The sequence below is a fragment of the Vulpes lagopus genome, chromosome 23 (assembly GCF_018345385.1).
Source record: "Vulpes lagopus strain Blue_001 chromosome 23, ASM1834538v1, whole genome shotgun sequence".
Lineage (NCBI taxonomy): Eukaryota > Metazoa > Chordata > Mammalia > Carnivora > Canidae > Vulpes > Vulpes lagopus.
Genome location: NC_054846.1, coordinates 8822244 through 8846872, shown reverse-complemented (window position 1 = coordinate 8846872; position 24629 = coordinate 8822244). Strand labels below are relative to the sequence as shown.

At 43.7% G+C, this 24629-nt stretch overlaps 1 protein-coding gene across 1 annotated transcript in view; it reads right to left on the bottom strand.

Moving 5' to 3' along the window:
• GASK1B (golgi associated kinase 1B) overlaps window positions 1-19058 on the bottom strand; it is a 45253-nt gene extending 26195 nt beyond the window's left edge. Inside the window, exons 1-2 of the mRNA XM_041738928.1 lie at window positions 18064-19058; window positions 2545-2759 (exon numbers count right to left, since the gene is read on the bottom strand). Coding sequence (XP_041594862.1) covers window positions 2545-2759; window positions 18064-18889 — 1041 coding nt within the window. The 5' untranslated portion in view covers window positions 18890-19058. The remainder of the gene's footprint in view (window positions 1-2544; window positions 2760-18063) is intronic.
• Between the last annotated feature and the right edge of the window lie 5571 nt (window positions 19059-24629).

Here is a 24629-nt window from a genome sequence, read left to right as displayed (position 1 = left end):
TTAGGATGCCCTAAATATCATATGAAAATTGCCAACCCCATATCCTTCCTCACATTTGTGCTCACCCTCTTTATCATTTACAGCCTGTGATCTTACTCAAACTCTTCCTTCTTTACTGTTTCATGGCAAAGTATTCTCCCCTCCTTAACCTCATACCAGTAAGGACTTTTATATTATTTCATCCAGCCCTTCTTACATGTATCTATCTTTGTTTCATACACTGTACTTTCCTAAGCGATTTTTTATAAAACTAAACTTGGGTTAGGGCAAGGGGGTTAACCATCTTTACTACTTTGCTACCCCTGTGTTAGTTTTCTACAGTATAATGTTCAGTAGATGCTGCATAAACACATCATCATTGATTAAATGATAGTTGTGATTTCCCTCAATAGAGAGGAGAATGACAAAGACAGAAGTAGCAATTTACTTGAAGTTTCCAGAATTAACATAAATGTCACCAGAGACAACTTGTAAAAGGTTTTGCCCTCTATTCCGTGTAGAGTAGATCTTTGTTCCTCAGCTACAAGCCTCAGGGTCATTCTTTTTTCATAGACTTCACTGCCATGTTCATGGATCATCTCTTCACTCTCCTGCCTCTACCTCATCACCCTCAGAAACTTCAACCTCTACACTGTCGACACTCCAAACACACGGCCTTCACCTACTTAGCCCTAGAAATCTTCACTCATTCCTCACTTTATTGCTAATACATTTTATTACACCAACACCCTTCATTCACTTAAGGATAACCTGGTAGTTTCCACACAACAATGATTAAAAATATGGAATCGAGTATTAGCCAAACCTGCTGAAAACTAGTTTAGGAACTTACTAGTTATGTAATATCAAACAAGTTAGATAACTGTTAAGAAACAATTCTCCATGGCATTTCCGCATGTCTTACATCAGATTTTGCTCTGCACTGTCTCTCCAAGGATATTAGTAGAGCAAACAGCCTTGGAAGATACAAAGAGTGTTTCCAACTGATGTGGCAAGCAGATCTGATTTATCTCCTGACCAAGATGATAAAGTTAATGTCTGCTTCTGGGGCAATGTTGGGCAGGTTTACTAGCAACCTCTCATAAGATTAGGGGTTTCCTAAGCTTAGAATTCCTCTGTAGTGAAACAAACCACTACAGGTAGCAGTCACCAGGGCCATTCTGTATCGTCACAATGGGACTTGAGGGGAAAAGGGACATGAAGCTCATGCCACTTGCTGTACCATGATAATTGAAGTCATCTGTCAGCCTCTGGCCCAGGAGTCTTTTGTCCTCTGCTAGCATCTACGAACATGTGGCTGGTTAATTTGTTAGTTTACAGAAAGGTAAGCTCTCAGACTTTCCACAGTTCTCGATAATAACGTCTTTATGCTTCAGTTTCCCTTTTACTTACCTATAAAATGGGGAGAAGATGACTATCTCACAGTTAGTATATTAAATAAAAGGAATAATGAGCTAATACATATACAATGCTTAAGACCAGTCTGAGCCTCGTAGTTGGACTCTACCACAGTTTTTCTGTGACTCTTGACTGCAATTTTGTCAAATGGCCTGCTCTCTAGCTCAGTTCTCACTGGTGGTTTTACAACACTGACACTATAAATCATCCTCTCCTTGAAAGTTCCTAATCCCTTGAAAGTCTGCGCTGTTGTACTAACCTGTTTTCCTTCTTACATTTTTACCTGTCTCTAGTTCCTTCCCACAATGTCACACACACACACACACACACACACACACACACACGTCACCGAAAGGAGAAGTTTTGCAAATGTCCTAAGACACTCTTACATTTTCACAAAATACTAATTAGCAATGCAACAACAGCAGTCAACTGGTTTTTCTAAGATGAAGGAAGAGAAAAGCAGTAATCAGAATGAAGGAATGAAGAGAGTTGTGAGATCCTTGCCAAGAGGAGATAGCGGGTTATAAGAAATCTGTAACATTCTGTGTCAATTATGTAGATGGTCAATATTTATTATTCTATTATTCTCCAATGTCCAATCTTAATGAAATATTTGAAAAAAAAATACTATAAAGAAAGCAAGAGAAATGGTGGCTGTAAGCGTAGTGACCAACGAAACACAATGTGGAATGATGGAAATAAAGTGTGAAAGGAAGTCAAATTTTTACCATCAACAGATCCCAGGGAACCCCAGCTCCAGCTTTTAGAGGTTTTCAGAATGTGGATGAGGTCCTTAACCTCAGGAAACATCAGTTTACTCCACAAATGGGGGAAGACCAGTCACCTTGAGTTGTTGATGGGCTTCCTCAATAAATTGGATCTACAATGAGTATGACAATCGCAAGACTGAAGTACTGAAGGAGAACTCCTTCAGAAACTAACAAAAGAGCTGAGGGGTGTTTCTGAATATTTCCCAAAAGAATATAAAACTTTGCAACGTAGTATTAGACTTGCCAAATAGAGCATCAGAGAACTTAAACTCTGGCTTCGTCAAAATTCAAAGTATAGAAAATTCCTTAGTGTTAGACTTACATAACTCAGTGTCAGGCTTAGAGAACCACTTATTTGATTTCAGAAACCTACCTGTAACAAAAAATCGAAGAGTGCCAGCTTGGACCACTCATGGTGATGTATTTCAGTACAACCCCATTCAGGTTTGGGTACTCGACCATTTTGCCAGCACTTCTGTTTCAACGACTGTTGGTAGGTTCCCCAGGTGAGCTTAACAGAAGAGTGGGTCTCGTTACTTGCTGGAGATAAAGATGAGTCCCAGAGAATGAGAGGGCACGGGCGGCCATCTATAGAATCCAAAAAACAAACACACGTTAGCACGTTTAGCATGAGTCAGTGTGAGTCTTTAGGCAGCCCCTCACAGCTTCACCCTGTCACCTACCAAATGCAAGAGTTTGATTACATGATATTTCACAGTCCCTGTTAGACAGTGAAAGATTTTCGAAACAAGACCTTTTATTGATGTAGCACAGGAATAAGCCACTAATCACCAATAGCAATGTCCTCTGGTTAATGTGGTTTTATTCCACATCTAAAAGCAGCCACCACGAAAAGGGAAAGAGTCCAGGCATTTATAATTGTGTATTCAATAACTAAGTGGAGCTGCTCTCTATTTGTAATAACAACTGTCTGATTTTCTGAGGCCACAGAAAAGGAACTTTTAGAAGTCACAAATTTAAAAGTGAAATTGCATGGCTTACACTAGTCACTATAATCCCCAAAGAAAGAAAAAAGAAGCAAGATGGAAACTTTTTTTCTTCTCTGATGAAAACAGGAGCACTCTTAGTGATGGATCATTTATTCACACATAATCTCACACACAAAGTACATTTAAACAAATGTCATTTCTGCAACTGCGTGCACATAGATGATTTTTTTTTTAAATCTGTCACTCTAATTGTTTTTGTCTCACCCCTGATAGTTTAGAAATTTCACTGCTGGACTAGATAAAGACTGATGAGCCCAAGTGAAGTCGTTACAAACAGGAATGATCACTAAGGTTCCATTAAATGATACTTCAAGCTTAAAACTAATGACATCCTTTTCCAGTCCCCATTTCTGCCAAATAAAGTCACTGAGAGATGATGTTAGGCGGCTTCACTTGGAAGTTAAAAATCAAAATGATGCTTGTGGGGGGAAAAAAGTCACAACGGTCTGGAAAAGCCTACTTAACTCATTCTTAACAGGCCTGGACAACAGAAGCCTCTGAAATTATGACTGGAATGTCTAAGACACATCACAGGAATTTTTAAAAGCACTTTTAAATAACCTAAGAGGTTCTCAATCTATGACTGTATTCCTTTGGTCAAAGACATTTATTTCACCGTCTTGCTGGTTTGCCTTTTGTAGAGCTCTTACTTACCTATGTCTGGGCTTTACTATGAGAAAGAGTTGTCTTCTCTAACCCCTCTTGAATTTGCTGTTACAGTGACCTCAATAATATTAGTAGCATTCACTTGATCCTTTGGATCATCTGCTTTCCAGTTTTATTCAAAAGAAAAATCTACCTCCTTTCAGCCTTGCAATTTAGGCCTGGGCATGTAAAAAGTCCTTTAGATTCTGGAAAGTATGCCACAGTCACCAACACACAATTAAGCAAAGAGAGAGAGAGAGAGAGAGAGACCACAGATCCAAACTAAAGAACTTCTTTTTTAACACTATCTCCCTTTTTAATTTCCTTTGACTTTTCTAAACGGTTTTGAGGCTGCTGAAATCTAATTGTCTTCTTAGATATAAGCTAAATATAATTTTTAATGAGTGGACTCCAAATACAATGCCAGTGTAACAAATAATGATAGTAAAGTCCAGGTAAAAGCAGTTCATCTTGAGTGGGAGACTACATGTAGAGACCAATGTAACCCAGTGTGTGGAAGACACAACATAGCCTTCAAAGACATGGTACTTCGGACTTGTAAAGACAAACACTGAGGAGTTCTACCCATTGTCTCTGGACTAAAGTCATATGCAGACAGCACTTGAGATCCTCATAGGTAGGAAAATTCAGAGGGAGTTGAAACCTAATCCTGAACCTCAACAACACAAATCAATACAGGAGACAGACCGACATGAGGCCTGCAGAGAAGCAGGGAAATGATCCTACAGAAACAATTGAAACAGTTAACCTTTTGGGCTGTTTTTACTCTCCTTTAGAAACATTCATTCTTATTTTTAAGGCAATTAAAAGCAAATCTACTCATTTTAGGAAATGTGGAAAAACATTAGCGTGTAAAGCTAAGAAAACAAAAATCATCTATAAGCTCCTATTCTAGTAATTGGTTCTGTGATTTATATACTGACTTCTGGAATTTCCCATCCCTTTCTTTCTCACCTAAAAATGTCCATTGTTTTTAGAAATTTAAGAAGTAGAGCTTATGGTGAGAGCTTAGGCTCTTTTGAACTCTGGTCATGTTACTTCGTAGCTTTGCAACATTAGACAAGTTAAACACCCTCTGTAAGCCTTGCTTTCATCTTCTGTAAAATGGGGGCGAGAAGGTACCTTCCCTAACTGGCTTTTAGGATTAAATGGGCTCATGCATTTGAAGCCCTAACATGTATGCATATTCCAGAAAGCTTTTGCTATAACTATTATTATATATTATTATTCAATCACACAATTTATCAGTTTTTGACTGCCTTCATTTGCTTATCGAGCATCTACTATGTGCCAAGCATTGTTCTAGAAACTGAACCTAACTAAATTAATAAATGAATGTCGATTTATATTTATTTTCTTGGCATTTACATTTCCACCAGGGTAAAGGAAAATAAACTATTTGAGACTATCTCATATATACAGTTTGTCATGATTGTTTTACTAAATATTTTACCACAAACATTTCTCTTATAATTAAATATTTATATTTAATTGGCATCAGTTTAACTGTCATGCAGTAATCTAGCCTACTGGCCAGCACATTTTGTCAAAGGTGGGTAGTAAATATTTTAGGCTTTGAGAGCCGTCTGGTCTATCACAACTATTGACCCAGCAAGTATTTAGCTCTGCTATAGCACAAAAGCACTCAAAAACAACAGGTAGATGTGACTGTGTTCCAATAAAACTTTATTATAGACACTGAAATTTGCATTTTATTTCATTTTCAAGCCATAGAAATGTTATTATTCTTTTGAGGTTTTTTAACCTTTTAAAAAATTGGGGAAAGCATTTGTAACTCATAAGCCATTCAAAAGCAGGCAAGGGGCCATCTCTGGCCTGCAGACTGAAGTGTATCAACCCCTGATCTAGTCTAAGAGGGTACAGTATTTCATTTACCATTTCTCTACTTTAGTGAATTGAATTTTCTGAATGATACATTTTCTACACTATTATTTAAAAAGCTGTTCTCAAACTGCCAAAGGGAGCTTTCAGCTGCTAGGAATAATTGGTTTTCAATTAATATTCTGGGTTTTTCTCCACATCCATCCATGTCCCCTCAGCAAAATAACTTCAATGCTGACTATAACATAAAAATGTTCCATCCCGCCCTGCTGGCAATCTGTGCACCTCAGGTAAGGGGGATTTCCAGAAAGCAAGAAGAAAGTGGGGTGAGTAGAAGTTCTCAGGTAGAGTGTGGCTGGGACGGGTCCTTTGTACACACTGGTCTTCTTCTTTCATCTCAGTGCATCTGGCCCTTGAGATAATAGCAGGAGTCAGTACGGCTCCAGACCTCAGAGCTACAAGTACTAGTGAGAAAAGAATTCCACTTTTTATAAAATATGGCTGTTAAAAGAATTAAGTGAACTTTGATAGATCTGAAGGGATGACAGAAAAATAGCCTCTGAAAACAGGAAACTGGTTAAAGCAACTTACCCTGAAGTGTTTCAGAGATGAGGAGCATTCATCTCTTTGCATTCAAGTTTGTCAAAATGATGCAGTATTGTACTCCCTAGAGAAATCTTAACAGTGAAGAGATAAAATTCTAACTGTCAGAGTGGTGAGAAAGCAGGTTTTAAAAGATATGTGGGTGTTTGTGTGAATTAAAGGTTATACAGCTGCCTTAAAAAATGAGAGTCGCCAGTAAAACTGTTTTTCCCAAAATCTGAATATTTCCCCTGATTTTTTATGTTCTCCCAAGCCCATTCTTTATTCAAAAGAATAAAGATTTATGATTTATACCACATTTCTTCAAAAGCACAAAGAAGACATCTTTTGAGAAGATGAACATGAAAATTCACTAAGAACGAGTCCTATACACAATCTCCTTTGCCTGGATTTATTAAATGTCCTTCACTTTGAACACCGGCTACCCAGTGTCGTTGAACTACAGGTGGATGCTAAGCATGCTGGATGGACCCATGAGCATCTGTCTGCGTTTGTCACTGAACAAAAATAAGTTAAAAACGTTCTGAGTTCTGAAATCCGAAGTCCTTTCTATCATACGGGCCACCTTCCAGGACTATTCCGAGACTCCTTGTGAACCAGACAGGAAAGGATTGGGGGGTGGGGGTGGGGGTGTCCATTCAGAGCCCTTCATTAAAAACAACCCTACAAAATCTCTTAAAACAAAGGCCAATCAAACCTTGAGACTTGTCTTCGTTATAAGAAATGGATTCTGTCAAAAAAAAATAAAAATAAAAAATAAAAAATAAAAAAAAAGAAATGGATTCTGTTGGGTTCCACAACTATCAGCAGCATTGCAGGAAAACCTTAGTGTCTTGGATCTCTAATTGCTAAAGGCAATTGCCGGTGTTGATGTGACTCCAATGAGACTGTAGCAGGTGTCTCGTTGCCAATGATCCCTTAAGTATTGCCTGCTCTATTTTTCTCGAGTGCCTCTCCCAGTAGGGTTTGGGCCATCAAAAGTATTAGATTGAGGTGAAAAAGCAGGCACCATCTCTTGGCTTGGAGTCGGTAAATATGAACAAGCCAGTGGAGGTGGGTGAAGGGAAAACAGGAATGGAATGCAAGATTCCAGGACAGCCTCAAGGGAGGAGAAAATTTGAAGGATGTGATGAGATTTACCTTGGGCTGAGGATTCTAAATACTGTTGATTCACTGATTCAGAATGCAAGTTTTTACAATTGTCTTCCAGTGGACCTCTTAGTTCCCGGGTTTCGGACAGAAAGAGCTCAGTGAGGCACAGCAAAGATGGAAGCCTTACAAGACCCCCCTCCCAGGCAAGGCCCCAGCCTCAGAGAGTTGGAGGCTTAGTAGGAATAGAAGAATGTGCACACCTAATGATGATCAGACAAAAATATCTGCCAGTTGAACAAGTGTTTGAAGGGAACAAGTGAAGGGCTGACATAAGATTGAGCTTTCACTGCAAAGTTAAGAAATGAAGAAATACCGTGCCCTAGAATAGCTATATGCTGAAATGTCGCAGTCAATAAGGGGAAGAAACTTCACTGAAAAGGAGCTAAGAATATTGGGGGCGGGGGGTAGAAAAAGAAAACACAAATGTTTTGACTCTACCCTTGATTTATCACTAGTCCCCAAGGAACATGGGCCAATCCCCCAGGCACCTTGACTAAGGCACTGAGTTCCCCGAGGTATGAGAAGAGTACCTTCCAAATCATCTCAGGGTTGAGTCAGAAACCAGTGAAATACTGAAAATGTGGCACTTGTCAAATACTGGGGAAAAAAAAAACACACCTATGTGAGGTCTTTACGATTTAAAAAAGGAGAGGCAAAAGAGAGATCGAATTCTATAGATTTCATTCTATAGATTTCATAGATTTCATTCTATAGATTTCGAGATGCTCTACAGCCAATCGAGTCCTGTCTCAGAAATAGATTGCTGGGTGATTTATACCACATTTCTTCAAACCACAAAGAAAGTATTTCTTTACCTCTTTAATTGTTTTTCACTTGTTTTCTCTAGGTTGGACTGGGTTACAATAATCTCCATATTTCCTCAAGAGTTAGCTAAGTGTGAAGCAGGAAAGGAGAGTATCTTGTGACTTCCTCCGTCACAGGCTATTTAAACAATCTAAATCACCAATTCTACTTTAAAAACAAAGTGTCCTTCTCTTTTCTGAACCTTTGACTAATGGACAGGAACTTCTGCTTTCTAGCTCTGCCCTGGACTTCCTCCTAAGAAATGAAAACTCCCAGAAAATTCCTGTCTCGATATTCCATTAAAAAAAAAAAAAAAAAAAAAACAGAAATCAAATGTGACTTCCAAGAGTGCTGATGATATGGTCACTGTGCCAGACTCCACAAACAATCGTGAACAAGGTCCTGGTCATATCAGGATGACCACAGTCCTGGGCAATTTAGTATTCATTAATGTAGATAAAGGAGCCATGAATTCCTGCCCAGGGTGACCTTCCTACAATGCAAAACTCATTTTATCGTTTCTCTTCTTCAAACCCTTCAATGATTCCCCATTATCTGCAAGATAAAATCCATGTCCTTACATGACATCAAACCCAGGCACTCTTGAGCACCACAGCTTTATCTCACTTCATCCTCGCTCACAACCCTCCCAAATCCTCATGTCCTTCAGAGCTCTGAGATTTCCTAAGTACCTCTGCCTTCACAAGTTTTTCACACATCTATTCTCTCTCCCCTTCCGACACCCACTCCATCTCTCACTCCACCCACAGTGACTTCAGATCCAGTTCTGACATTAGCTCTTCAAGAAGTTTTTACAATGTCCCCCCAACCCCCACCCCACCACGCACACATTTTGGGCTAAATTTTCCCTCTCTATGCCTGCAAGGCCTCCTCAAAATATCTCCATTGAGGTCCTCCTCATACCTTTTTTATATGGTACAGTTGCTTAGCTGTCTCCTACCCTTCAAGCTGAGAGTTCTGTGAGAACAGGGACTATTTCTTAATCATCTTTGGACCTCTAAGTCCTGACATGATGTCTTCACCAAAGCAAGCACTCAAAAATGTTGGAGAATTGGGGCACCAGGGTGGCTCAGTCAGTTAAGCATCTGCCTTCAGCTCAGGTCATGATCTCGGGGTCCTGGGATCAAGCCCCACATCAGGCTCCCTGCTCAGCAGAGATTTTCCCTCTCCCTCTGCTGCTCCCTCTGCTTGTGCTGTCTCTCTCTGTGTGTTAAATAAATAAACAAACAAACAAATCTAAAAAAAAAAAAATGTTGGAGAATGAATGAATTTTTCAGAATGCTTCAATTTTCATCTAGAGCCCTGAAGTTCCAAAGAACTGTCAGTCAATGGGCTCTGACTCAAAGTTTGATTAGTGGGACATCCTTACAGTAAGCTGTGATTGGACTGTCCTCACTCTCAACTGAGCTAAGAAAGATCAGAGAGAAAGCTGAGAAACAAAGGTGAGGATATGCAGAGGTTTCCACGACCTGGTTCCAGTCAGCTTGTGCTCAACAGTCCACTCCCAGGTCTCCATAATCCTGTGAGTCACTGGAATAATAATGAAAATGAGGGTGCTGGAAACACCCACCTGCCTCTCTCCTCCTGACCCCAGATCACTGTCATGAGAAGTGGAATAGTGGAGGTGTCATGGCTAAAGTCAGGAATCAGACTGCAAGGCAGTGGAGAAAGCAGGTTACAATCCGGATGTATGATTAACTGGGAAAGCCCCAGGCCACAACCCCTGGAGGCTAACACACGAGGTGAACAGCTCATGGGGGACAGGATAGCACAGTGATGAAGAACAAGGTGCTGGGCTTCTTCCAACCCCGCTACACAAGACCTGTGGCCCTTTGGAGGACACGTATAATCTTCTGAGCTTCACTGCTTCCACAGAAAGTCTGTCTAACAACACCTCGTGTATGGGGCCATTGGGAAATGTTGTGAGATAATAAATGTAGAGTGCGTAGTGTCCACAGATGAGAGAGAATGGCATAAGCCACTATCAACTCCAAGGACTTTCTTCCAGTGACCACTCTAGGTGCCTGTTTACTTCAAGTAAATGTTAATCTAGATAAACACATTCAGAAAATGTAGGCAAACACACCACAAAGAGCTGAATCAGCTTGAAAATCGGATAAAAAGAGGTAACATTTACTGAGTGTTACATTGTGTTAGGCTCTTTTATAAATATTGTTTTCACATCACTCACTTAGTTTTCACAACTTCATGGGGCAAATACTGTTAACATCATCATTTTTATTGTCGTCATCCCTAGGATACTAATTAAGAAATAAGGTGCCCCGTGACTATCAAGTTCATTTTTCTGAGCTCACAAACCCACTTGATTCACAAGTGGTAGAATCAGGATTCAAACTCAGGAAGTCCAGATCGTCAGTTGTAGTGAACTGAATTATGTTCCTCCCAAATGTATGCGTTGAAGCCCTCAGTACCTCAGAATGGGATTGTATTTGGAGACAGGGCCTTTAAAGAGGTAGTTAGGTTAAAATGGGGCCCTTATGGTAGGCCCTAATCCCGAATGACTGGTGCTGTTCTAAGAAGGGATTTGAATACAGAGGGACATAAGGAACAGGCAGGCACAGAAGAAAGGCCTTGTGAGGACAAAGGGAGAAGGTGGCCATTTGCAAGCCAAGGAGAGAGGTCTCAGCAGAAAGCAAACCTGTGGACACCTAGATTTCCAGCCTCCGGAACTGTGAGAAGATAAACATATGCTGTTTAGGCCTATGGTATTTTGTGATGGCAGCCCTAGAAAACTAATGTGGCAACCCACGCCCTTAACTACAAGGCTGTTTGGATTAGAGAGTGTACGGCGTCTTCCCCATGTTTAAAACAGGGCCTGGAAAGCAAACGTTAATTACAACCCAACAGGACTGCAATACTTGCCCATTAACCAAAATCCAAAATCCAAGCCAGTCCTTCTGCACCTGCATGCTCCTTAGGCCAGTCCAAAGACAATAACACATTCAGTCCTAATGGAAAGATCATAACCTTGAGCCCAAGAAGGTTCTGAGCAGATCCTGAAATCAGTGGCGGAAGAAGACTCCCTTTGGGCCACCAAACTCTCACATGGCCCACTGGTGCCAGCTGGACAGAGGCAGGGAGTCTCGACTTTTTTGTTCACTGACGTGGCCCCCAAAGACTAAAAGAGCGGCTGGCACAGGGCAGGTGCTCAATAACATATTTCTTAGAAGGAGAAAAGATGAATGTGATACTGGAGAAGGAAGCAGATTGCATGGAACCGAGGCACGTACACCTTCACGCTGTGATGACACTGACTGTGCTTTCTACCCTCGCCACATGGGGGTCAAGGGACTAGTTGCAGAGGCAAGGCAGAGAAGGTTACCGGGTACCCCTACCTGTCTACGAAGGTATGTAGTGAGCAAACAGGAGGATACTCAAGCAGAGTGCTGCTTGGAGCAGATGTTCAGCAAACTTTTGTTCACCAATGAAAGAAAGTATTGAGCAGACCAGCTCCATCTGATTGCTAAAGTAACACCCTCAGGGCTTTTCTGATAACACAATGTGCTTTCAATCCTGATTTTTCACAACAAAATGTGATTCCTAGACTCCCAAAGAAATCTTTTAAGAAAGTTTGCACGTATGTCCAAGACTTTTAGGATTTTGAGTCAATGTGTTTCCACATTGTGGGGGTATCTACATTATCCTCATTGCTCTCTACAAAATGCTCTGTCCTGAACTGAGAGCCTAAAATCACTTGAAATGCCTGCCCTGGCAACTGCCTCATCACCCAACAAATAAGAGTGCTACCCACGAGGACTCAAAAAGAGAGTGGAAAATACACACTGTATTTCTCCTACTTTATAATAAGATGAGGCAATGCAAGTTGGAAAACAGTGAGCGACTTGGGATCCACAATGAATTTAAATGGAAGCTGGTGGGGTGCCTGCAGTTTGTCATCTAAGTAGCCTTGACATACAGAATTCCTGGAACTAGGCTACCTTAATTCGGTATGACAGCTCTGTGGCAATAAAGCAGCATCCTAAAAATAAAGCATACATAATGCATCTTCCATGCTGGGCATGAAAAATAGTACAATGCTTAAATGCTACCAAAATGGTGTCCCTTGGGATTCATTCACATCACTGTGCAGACTGCTAGGGAAGCTTTGGCAAAGCTGCTAAATTGAAGATCACAGAGGGGTGCTGAGCTTTCTTATGCTCTTGACTTTTACATGAATGTAGTCTGCTTTTCCCATCTTAGATAAACATTTAGAAATATTTTGTTAAAAAAAAAAAACAAACGTATCGGCACCATGTAGTAGCTGGTGATCTCTGAAATGACTTATGACTTTTGCAAGGATCGTTTGGCAGAAAACACACCAATATGTTCAGTCGTGTTTGCATATATATGAACATTTACAGCAAAACAAGAAAATCTGGTAAGCACTGGCTTGCATTAAAAAGAAAAAAAAAAGACAATGGAAACCTTGCAGCCGTGTTTAGGGTGATATGTCATACTTCCTTTGTATAAAAACATTATCAATGTTAAATTGTGGAATTGAAAAAGGAATTAGGTAGAAACAGTAGTAGTGGCAAATCAGAAATCACTATGCTAAAATTTGCCCATTTTGCCACTATCCCATACTTACACCAAGTTATATCTGAGAGGTGATGTAGGTTAAGAGAATCAACTTGAGGAAGCTTTAGTATCCGACAGGATGGTTACAAACTCGAGCTCCACTGCTCACTAGCTCTGTGGCCCTGGGCAAATTTCATAATCTTGCTGACTCTCATATTTGAAGTAGAGATAATATCTTCCTTATAGAATGAGGAAGTGATGCATAGACATATAATACCAAATGCAGTGCCGCAACTGGCTGACGTCTAACACGAGATCCACTATAAAGTCTCAGCTGAAGAAGATGCCATTGTTGCAAAACCTGATTTTTTTTCTAAAAAGCCCTTTGATGCTATATTTCCATTCACTTTTGCATTTCCCACATGGATATGCACAGGATGAGGCCGTGTTCCAGTGATAATTGCTAGATTTTGTAGCATGGTATACCACTGGCCTTTCCCCAAGACGCCCTTCTCATTTTCTCCGTTCTCTTTGGAATAGCACCTGTCGGAGAAAGGTCTGGTATACAGCACCAGGTCAGTGAGTCCACTGATTTCACACACACACTTTTTGCACTCAAAGAGAATCGCAGCGAATGCATCAAGTTACACAACCAAGAACCTGTCCCAAGCTAAGCTGAGCTAGCGGCTCCGTGCTGATAGGAGCATCCACAACAGTTTTACTAATTAAAAAACAAGCAAAACCTGAGGATGAGCTTTGTAACAGAGACCTTTTGTCTTTGGGCTGAATCAACAGAGAGATGCATCTGAGAGGCAGGGGGCAGGCAGGGGGATCAGTTAGTGATAGCCCTTAATACTCTCACATCTCCCTCTCCATCTCATGTTTCCTTTTTACATACAGGCAATTTACGTGACTTTGAGCTAAGTAGGTAATTACTCTGGGCCTCCACTTCCACATCTACAGACCGTCTCTCACAGAGGACCCATCTTGTAAAATTTTTATGAGGAGTTAATGAGATAATTCATGTGCGGTACTTAAAACGGTGCCTTAGTATATCATAACCTCAACATGACTTTTGCCATGGTTAAGGTTGCTGCCTCCTTGACAATAAAGAGGCTCTCGTCCTTGTGCCTCACTGCATAAGCCATCTATTCCACTGCATTAAATAACCAGATATGCCAGTACACTGCGGTAAGGGAGAAAAAAGTCCTACCGTAAGGCCCCTTCAAGGATTTGTTGAAGGATGTAGGTTGACGGAAACAGGAAAGCCAAGGAAGTCAGAAGACAAGGAAGCTCTTTCTCGATGACTACTAACTCATTGTATGACCTAGCACAATTTTCTCATTCTTTTTTTGCCATCTTCAAATTAAGGTCAAAAAAAAAGTTTCTGCTGCACCGGTGTTTTGGAAAGATTTACTGAGATAAGCGTAATATCTGTATTTGATTCATAATACAGACTCGCTGTGTTCTTGGTGCTGGGCATGAATTTATTTTCACAAACATTAATCAAAAGTCAGAGAACAGAAACACAGCAGGATTACTTACAGGATTTTCTGGCTACGCACTCTCCCAGATATTAAAAAAAATCTATCCTTAGACCAAGCCAAATCGCCAGAGAAATATATACCTAAAATAATCCAACAGTTCCTCCTACAGAAAACTCATTATCAAATTACATTGCAGTGTGAGGCCAGCAGACCATACTGATGGTCCTCACAAAAATAAGTTCTATAAACCTGATTATTTGCATAACACAGGGGCTGCCAAAGACATTTTTCATTACCTCTACAGTGAGAAATCTCAGCCTGAACTTTAGGACTAACGATGGTAGCACCTGTCTCCTGACAAGTAGTATTGGAAGTGGAAGCAAATACAGATGTACTGTGAAGACTCAGTGGAACGGGCCACGAATGTATTCCTGCATTCATTCAAAAATATTTCTTGAACACCTACTATGTCCGAGACTCACCACTAGGATCTAGAAATGATAAACAAGACAGGAGCTACCTCTGCCTTCACAAACCTAGAGACTGGAGGAAATGAAAAGATGATTAAATGAGCAAGTGTAATGCAAAGAGATGACATCAAACGAACCAGAAATAGGTCCTGGGCAACTAGGTGAGATCTATCACTTCCTTAGGTAAGCAGGGAACCTGAAATAAATCTAAGCTTAGACCAAGAGAAGAGGACCCTAGAGGAAAATACGCACTTCTGTGGAAATCAAAAGAGGAAAGACGTGTCAGGAAAAGCCTAGAAATAGGTGGATGGAGATAGACACTGAGAACCTAAGGCTGTCTATATATCTCCTACCAAGACCAGAACTGATCTATTTATGTACTTTATTTCCATGTAATAGCCTACATGAGTAGAATTATATTGTGTAGAGGGCTCATACCTATATTCAAATCAGGTCATAGACTCCCAAGGAAATTGGCTTGATTTTACGTCTCTAAATAAGCACGCAGGAGAAGGTGTTAAAGAAAAAAACAAGGAAAGATCTAGTATTGTTTGAGATGTAATCTTGGGCATTTAAGTCATCACATTGAGAGTCATGTTGATAGCACCTTGTTGGGTTCTTTCCATCACCACTTACATCTGAAATGAGAGAACACCAGGATGTACTGGGATTGTAAACCAACCCCTCCATCATATCGAATGCAACTGCCCTCTCCATCCCCATAAGTGCTGGATCTCCTGGGGGCACCTGGGTGGCTCAGTCAGATAAGCGTCCACATCGCCTCTTGATTTCAGCTCAGGTCAAGACCTCAGGGTTGTGGGATCATCACACTCAGCAGGGCCTCTGCCTGAGATTCCCTCTCTCCCTCTGCCCCTCACCCCACCTTTCTCTCTCTCTCTCTCATTCTCTCTAAAATAACCAAACAAAAATATTTTTACAAAGATTCTGGATATTCAGAGCACAGGACTAAATATATATACAGAATCCTGATATTAAAAACTTTGAGCAATCAAGAGATCAGGGTTTTAAACCCGGTTGTGTCACGTAAAGAAATGATACATGAGGCTTAGAGGCCACATAAGTAATTCCATAAACTTGGTCCCTCCTGTGCATCATGTGGTAACAAAAGTAGTCAATATTTATTGAAGACCTACCGTCTGACAAGCTCTCACTCCATGCGTTTTTCACATATTAACTAACGACAACCTCACGAGGTAAGTATTATTGTCCTTTTACAGCTGGGGAAACTGAGGCATTCAGAGATACTGTGACAGGGGCCTTTCTGACATGACAGTGAATGGCAGTACAGGACAACAAGAGTGACCCCATGCTGTGCTCTGCTTTGCCCAGGACAGATCGGGCAGATGCCTGTTCTCTGAATGCTCACCAATACCTTCTTTTACTCCATGGTGGTCTACTTTGGATGAGGACTTATAGGGCCACCCAAGGCCAGGGATTAAGACCTTAAGTTCTGCAGTTTTCTGAGTCTGCATTTGGAACCCAACTTAGCCATTTACTAGCTGTGGAAACTGAGGTCAATTAGTTTAGCTAAATAAGCCTCAGTTTTCACACGTACCAAAAGGAAATAATAACGGTACCTGCCCGATGGCACCATTGTGAGAAGCAGAGGGTCAGGACATGTATCAACTATATGAATCGATTACTACAGTGCCTAGCAAATACTAAGCACCCAAGAAAAATGAGCTTTTACCAACCTTTTTTTTAAATATTTGAGAGGTTATCGCACATCTCCCTAATCATAGCGGGCTAATTTATGAACTTGAGACATCAGAACATACCTGCGAATCTGAAGCTCTTAGACACGAGCCAGGATGAGTAAGGAATGCCAAGGCTTTCTAAGTAAATTGCTGGTACTTCAAGAAGTATCCATTTTAAGACTAAATTATAATCCTAAAGCCATTGGAAATGCAGTTTAGATCTTGGCCACGCCCAAGAACTTTAATTCATTCCATTCCAGACTCCGTACAATGCTAAATTTTATGATGACAAAAAGTAAAAAAAAAAAAAAAGAAAAAAAAAAAAAAACCTATTTGAGCTTTTAATCCCCTCGTGGTCCTTTTTAGCCTGTTGGGCCAGCCCAGATTCACACTGGCAACTTCTGGGATTATTATGCTTCCAAACACAAGTCGCTGGCCCACCCTACTTGTCTGCAAAGCCTGGAGCAGCCTCAAGGTTCAGAAAACATCCTTCATGTGGCACGAGCATGGCCATGGACCAGGCCCTTTGCCTGCAACTAAACTGACTGGCCACACAGCCCAGAACCCGCCAAAATGTTTGTCACGTGACAGAGTCTTAGAAATCAGGCTCAATAAATAAGACTCATAGGCTCAAGGAGACCATATAGCTAGTTACTATACGCACTGAACAAATCACCTATCTTTGCTTCATTTTCTTTGTAAAGTAAGAGGGTTAAATCCATTGTAAGAGATCAAAGGGCCAACTCTAACGTGGTCTGGCTCTGGGCCCTTTTTTTTTTTTTTTTTTTTTAAGATTTACTCGTTTATTCATGAGAGAGAGAGAAAAGAAGAGACACAGGCAGAGGAAGAAGCAGGCTCCATGCAGGGAGCTCGACCGGGGCCTCCATCCCAAGACCCCGGGGTCATGACCTGAGCCAAAGGCAGATGCTTAACCGCTGAGCCGCCCAGGTGCCCAGGCTCTGGGCCTTTTAAAGATTCCATCTCGGGGCAGCCTGGGTGGCCCAGCGGTTCAGCGCCGCCTTCAGCCCAGGGCCTGATCCTGGAGGCCCGGGATCGAGTCCCGCGTGGGGCTCCCTGCATGGGGCCTGCTTCTCCCTCTGCCTGTGTCTCTCTGTCGATAGACAGATAGATGATGATGATAGATAGATGATAGATAGATAGATAGATAGATAGATAGACAGACAGATGATAGATAAGACTGCATCTGCTGCAGACGGCTAACCGCTTTCCCCTTTCCTTTTAAGAAACTCCTAAGGAATGGAATCCTACGTACTCGCATAGTGACCTAGTAACACACCTGTCAGCAAGTCCTTGGCCTCCACCCGCTTCCTCTCATCATGCTAATTGCCACTGGCTTCAATTAGATGGGACTGCCCCTGGGCCGCGTGGCGGGGCGCCCCCCCTTGCGCCCCAGGACAGCCCCCTCCCGGGAGCCCCCCGGGAGGGACCCGCCGCCGTGCGGGTGCGAGGCGTGGGGGAGGGTGGAGGCAGCAGCTCGGGAGGCAGCGAGGGCCACCCGAATCCCCAACAGCTGCACATCGGCCCCCCCACCACCCCCGCCCGCCCCCGGAGGCTGGTACCTTGGATGAGCTCGGATTTCCTGCCCACGGCCGGCAGGGTCCTGTTGAGGCCCAGGATCCTGTCCAGGTGGAAGGCGAAGACCTCGCTGAGGTCCAGGGGCCGCCGGAGCAGCCCGCAGGCGCGGGGGCCGCAGCGGCGCGCGGAGCCCGGGGCGCCGGCTCCCAGCAGCAGCAGGTGCGCGCGGCCCCCCGGGGCCCGGGCCAGCGCGCCGTCGGCCAGCGCGCGCATCCGCAGGATGTCGTCTCTGCTCAGCCACGAGGGGGCGCTCTCGCTGTAGATCCGGATGCCGCTCTCCGCGCCCCCCGCCGGCGCCCCCGAGCCCCGCGGCCGACCCCCGGGGGGCGCGTGGGCGGCCGCGCGGCGCCGCGGCCCGGGGGACGGGGCGGCCGAGAAGACGTCGCGGCCCGGGCCCGGCGACGCCAGCGCGGGCTTCTTCCTGCGCTTGGGCCTCACGGTGCCGCGGATGTGCGCGGGCTTGCTGCGCCGGGAGCGCAGGGTGATGTACACCACGTTGAGCGGCAGCGCCGAGCCCGCGCCCCGGGGCTCGGGGGCGCCGACGGTGCCGGCCCAGGGGCCCTCGGCCAAGGGCGCGCCGGCCGCGCGGCCGCCCCGGGGCTGCGCCCTCCCCGCCGCGTCCCGGGGCCGCGGGGCCGCGCGCCCCACCTGGCTCACCAGGAAGCCCAGGTAGAGGGCGCAGGCGGTGCCCAGCAGCAGCGTCCTGCGCGCCCCGGGCCGCCGGCCGCCGCACAGCTTAGGGAGCCGCGGGCCGCAGCGCGCGCCCAGCAGCCGGGTCAGGAGCCGCCCCGGCGAGCGCGGGCCGGTCATCGCTGCGCGGCGCCCGCATGCTGCGGGGAGCGTGGCCTGCGCCCCGGGGCCCCGCCGCCGGGTGCAGGGCGCAGGGCGCAGGGCTCAGGGTGCAGCGAGCAGGGCGCAGGGTGCAGCGAGCAGGGCGCAGGGGCAGGGCGCAGGGTGCAGGGCGCAGGGTGCAGCGAGCAGGGCGCAGGGTGCAGGGCGCAGGGTGCAGCGAGCAGGGCGCAGGGTGGCGCAGCGGTTTAGCGCCTGCCTTTGGCCCAGGGCGCGATCCTGGAGACCCAGGATCGAATCCCAAGTCAGGCTCCCAGTGCATGGAGCCTGCTTCTCCCTCTGCCTATGTCTCTGCCTCTCTATCTCTCTCTGTGACTATCATAAGTAAATAAATAAAAAATAAAAATAAAAAAAGATTTAACAATTAAAAATAAATAAATAAATAAATAAATAAAATAAAAATTAAAAGTGCATCTTAAATTTAAAAGCAGAAGCCAGGTTATAACAAGCAGATAGAACTCTCTGTTTCTGAAGGAATCTTGTTTTTTTTTTTTTAAGATTTTATTTATTTATTCATGAGAGATACAGAGAGAGAGAGGCAGAGACCCAGGCAGAGGGAGAAGCAGGCCTCATGCAGGGAGCCCGATGTGGGACTCGATCCCCGGACCCCAGGATCACACCCTGGGCCAAAGGCAGGTGCTCAACCACTGAGCCCCCCAGAGTCCCTCTAAAGCAACTTTCAGTGAAGAAATGTTTCAGAGATAGATGAGAGTTGAGTGAGTTGGTAAATTTGCTTGATTGCCCCTCATTGCGACAAAGGTCTCTTTATTGGAAGAGCAGCACATTGCCCCCCCTGCAGCCGTGGGAGGGACTGGCAGAGGCTAAAGGGTGGGCTGTTTGCAGAGTGGGATCCACGGGGAGAAAGCCTGGCTCCCAGTCCTCCCCCGTATTCCAGCTGTGGTCCTTGTGACCAGCAGCCTTCCCTTTCTAGCCTCAGTTTCCCTAAGACTAGCATCTACTCCATCAGTTTCTTGTGGTGGCTCAATGAGATAGCGGTGACCTGAATGACAATTCGAAAGATTAGTCAATGTTTTCTATTCCCCCAGCGCCTTCCTGAACTTCTCAGAGACCCCCTCCCAGCCCAGGCAGCTTGACAGGGCGAGGCGGTCATGGTAAAATTAGGAACACACGCGTTGAATTATTGGGATAATCAGCATATTGATAAAACCAACACAGTGGATGAGAATGCTCATCAGATATAATCAGAAAACAGTTTTCATCGGGGTCCTTAGGTGGTTCAGTCAGTTAAATGTCAGCCTCTCGATTTCGGCCCAGGTCATGATCTCAGGATCATGAGATCGAGCCCCACATCTGGCTCCACACTCAGTGGGGCATCTGCTGGAGATTCTCTCTCGCTTTCTCCCTCTGCCCCTTCCCCATGCCTGCCCCCCACTCCCTCACTTTCTCTCTCTCCCCTTCTCTAACAAAAAATAAAAGAAAGAAAAAAAGGAAAAGAAAATAATTATTTTAATTATTTTAATAATTATTATTATTATCATTTTATTTTAATTTAATAAAATAATTTATTTTAATTATTTTAATAATTATTATTATTATCATTCTCCCCACTGCCGATTCAAACCTGCTCTGTGGCCTAGGAGCACTTCTCAACTCCTTTGGATAAGCACAGAGACATGATTTTTCTAGTCATACTTAGATTTTTTTTTTTACATGTCTCCACATACACACACATAATTTGCACATAAACTAACCAAAATGTTTGATCCAAACATAGTCAAAATTTTCAAATGCTTTTTAAGTTTAAAGTATTTTCCCTTTCCAGAAATTAGCCGTCCCTCAAAAAGCATGGCCAAAGCTTACTGTAAGGAGGAGAGGAAATCCATCCCAGATTGGTTTTTTGTTTTGTTTTGTTTTCCTGTCTAGACCGTCTGTCCCTCACCTGCATACCCACTGCCCCCACTCTGAGTCTGTCTCTGGCTATTCCAGAGTTGAGGGGTAGTGGGGACGGGAAAGTAGTGGCAGCGCAAATGTTCTTGCCCCTCCACTGTATCGTCATGAATTGGTTTATAAGCTCTCCGGGCTCAGCACAGGTATTAAAGCTAACCATCTGGTGGGCATTTGGCAGTCAGCTCAAAACACCACTGTTATTGTCTCTCTGGCTGCCTGTTGATGTCCCCTCAGCCCCTTGGGATCTAGCAGCCCTCTGTTCTGTTGAGGTCACCTTCTCTCTTCAGGCTGTTCCTTGGGCAGCATTTAAAATGGCCAACAGGGTGGCTCTCTCATTTGGGCCTATCTGTGTCCCCACAAGTGGTCCCATATGCCTCAGCAAGCTCAGGCTTCACAGTGTGGCCACTTATTCCCTTGGCGTGGTGGACCCGCATTTTGCAATGGGGAGCAGCTGCCATCTACTGCTCATGGTCACTGTCGAAACTGAACAGAAAGGTATTTTCTACCATCCGGTGCTATGGAGCTCAAGAAAGAAGTTTAATTTCGTTTTAGAAAAATAAACCAAAAAAAAAAAAAGAAAGAAAGAAAAGAAAAATAAACCACCTGGGTGGCTCAGTGGTTGAGGGCCTGCCTTCATCTCAGGGCGTGATCCTGGGGTCCTGGGATCGACTCCCATATTGGACCCCTCCTCCCAGGAAGCCTGCTTCTCCCTCTGCCTCTGTGTGTGTGTGTGTGTGTGTGTGTGTGTGTCATGAATGAATAAATAAAATCTTTTAAAAAAAGAAAAGAAAAGGAAAGAAAAGAAAGGAAAAGAAGCCTACATTCCTTGAATGAGTAATGGCTTGAAAGTTTGCTGTCGCGATAGAACATTCACAGGTAACATGTGAGCACACATAGAACACTCCCATTATTTGTTATTGGTATTAATATCATTTGATCAGAGAGATCAAATCCTCATACCTAAAATACTTTCTCGTCATTAAAAAAAAAAAAAAAACATGAAGAAAACAAAGTGGAAAGGTGGGCAATAAGACAATGATATGGCTCATTAAAATTACCTGGAAAACTTTTTATACTTTTATGGAGGCAAGAGAGGGTAAGGGTGGGAAGCAACATGAGCAGGGGCTGGAGCCTCTGATAGTGTTCGTTTTCTTGATCTATATGGTATTTATGAAAGGATGCTTATCTGGGGACAATTTATTGGCTATACATTATGATTTATGAAAAAGATGATAAGTAAACAAATATTCCCTTTGTATTCTTTATATCTTGTATACACTCTATATAGAGAGGGAGTAGAAGTCAGAATTTTTTTACATAATTTTATTTACGATGAACAGTTTGTGATGCTTTCATCCTTTAAAAGTAAATTTAAGTTAAAGAAAGCTAAAATCATTGAAAATTTTAAAAATATGTAGATACCTAGGCCTCATCCGCCTCCCCAGAGATTCTAATTTAATTGGTCTGAGGTCGAGGTCAGCAATCCATGCTTTGGAAAACCTCCAATGTGCGGGGTTATAATTCACTCTTCTAGAAGTTAAATGGCTAGTTTCGGGGTGCCTGGGTAGCTCAGTAGGTTAAGTATCTGCCTCTGGCTTAATCATGACCCCAGGGTCCTGGGATGGAGTCCCACATTGGGCTCCCTGTGGGAGGACGGTGGAGGGGGGATAGGGGTGGTATAGGGGTGGTGGGGATGGTCTGTTTCTCCCTCTCCCTCTGCTCCTCAGCCCCCATGTGCTCCTGTCTCAAATAAAACTCTAAAATCTTTTTTTTTTTAAATGGCTCACTTCAGAAGCAAATTAACACCTTCTTGCAGTCTAGTGGTAAGTCTTCGTTTTCACTGGCAGTAATCTTTAAATCTTTCAAGGCTTCCGATTGTAAGCACCAAGTGCAGTGAAGGCTGCTCCTCCTTCGGGCGGGGAGGACCCCAGGACCAGATGGGACAGTGTCCAGGCCTCCAGTTTCGCAGTCACATTTCTCAATTCTCTCCTCCTGTCAGGTCTACCTTTTGCGGCTACCGTGGGCCCAAGCTTATCCACCTCCTCAGAGCCATTCAGAAAGGGAAGAGGAGAAATAAATAAGGACTCCAGTGACTGAAAAACTCTAAAGCTTCTCCCTGCTGTTATTGCACATGCTTGTTACATAGATTACAGACCTACAAATGAACATGTTGTTCCTGGCTCTGTGCTGACCAGACCCTTCCACTGGGTCCCTGACCCTTGCTACAAACCTCCCTGACTCTCTAGGACCTAGAGCCTTCTAAATGTACAATCCTGGCTTTCGCCTAGGTTCTCAGGTATGAACTCTGTCTTGTTTATTATACGGAATTTGCTAATACTTTTGCTGTCCATTCTGATAACGGGCCTGGGTGGCAGCCAAGCTGGCCTGTCCTAACACTGGAGAATTCTTAGCCTTATGATCTTTGAAATTTTGTCATTAAGGTGTTTGATTGGGATCAAGAAGTTTGCAGTTCCTTAAATAGTGCTCTATATTATATCTGGCTTTAAAACTATGCAAAAGAAGTTACAGTCGTTGTGTTCTATTGTATTAAAAAAAAAAACGTGTGCACTTCCATCTGACACTTGATTATTGGGTCACTGAAGGATCTCTTTCCTGTTGACCTATAACCCCACATCTACTCGCCATAGGTAGGAGGTGCTTTCAAAGAGAACTACCTGTCTACTCAGAGCTAGCCTTACAAATCTATAAAGTGACGCTGAGTGCCATAGCTTGATCTCTCATGTGTGACCAGGAGGGCACCAGATAGGCACATTTCCAGGGGGTCCCAGTGCCTGGCATTTCATTGCACTGGGTGCTCTCCCCTCTATCTGCTCTTATAATCTGGCAAAGAAGAACACGAGCCTCCTTGCCTTTTCCCAACATAGAAATCTACTGCAATCATGCATGTAGTTTCATTTCCCTGGGAGTGTGTATTTCGTTTCTATAAAGCTGTGATCACGTCAGGCTGCTTCTGCCACATGGCCAGAAACTGAGCAGTGTCTATATGGACAGAGCATAATACAAGAAACTAATAAAACGTATGACAGCCAATTTGACATACATTTGCCATAGCGTTTTTATATGGTTGTTATTTTACTCCTGGATAATTAGATAATTGATGCATGTTATAATAACCAGCACTTGTTTTATAATTCTAAAACCCAAGAATGCTTAGATGCATGCACTCATCATGGAGTGAGAGAAGACTTAGGTAGATCAGAGGCCACCTGAGTTCCCTCTAAAAGCCCCTGGACAGGGGATCCCTGGGTGGCTCAGTGGTTGAGCACCTGCCTTCAGCCCAGAGCGTGATTCTGGAGTCCCAGGATCGAGTCCCACATCAGGCTCCCTGCATGGAGCCTGATTCTCCCTCTGCCTCTCTCTCTCTCTCTCTCTCTCTCTCTCTCTCCCTCTGTGTGTGTGTGTGTGTGTGTGTCTCATGAATAAATCAATAAAAAAGAAAGAAAGTTGCCTTTCAATAAATAAATAAATAAATAAATGCCCCGGACAACCTAGGCAATTAATCTCCTCTACTCCAGCCGTGGGTGCTGAAGGCCTTGAAACCCTGCCTCCCACTTCCACTCCCCGGCCACACTCACAGAAACTAGGACATCCAGTCCTAGGTCATTCTTGGCTTCATTCTTGGCTTAGATAGAAAACCCAAACAGAGGTGGGTTTTGGCCTATGTAGAGGACTAAAGATTGGATAAAGCTGTCTTAATCCTTAGGCTCCTTGCAGAAGATTATGCAGAGCTACAAATGAACTCTTTTCTCCTCACCTAAGGCATTGTTTGCAT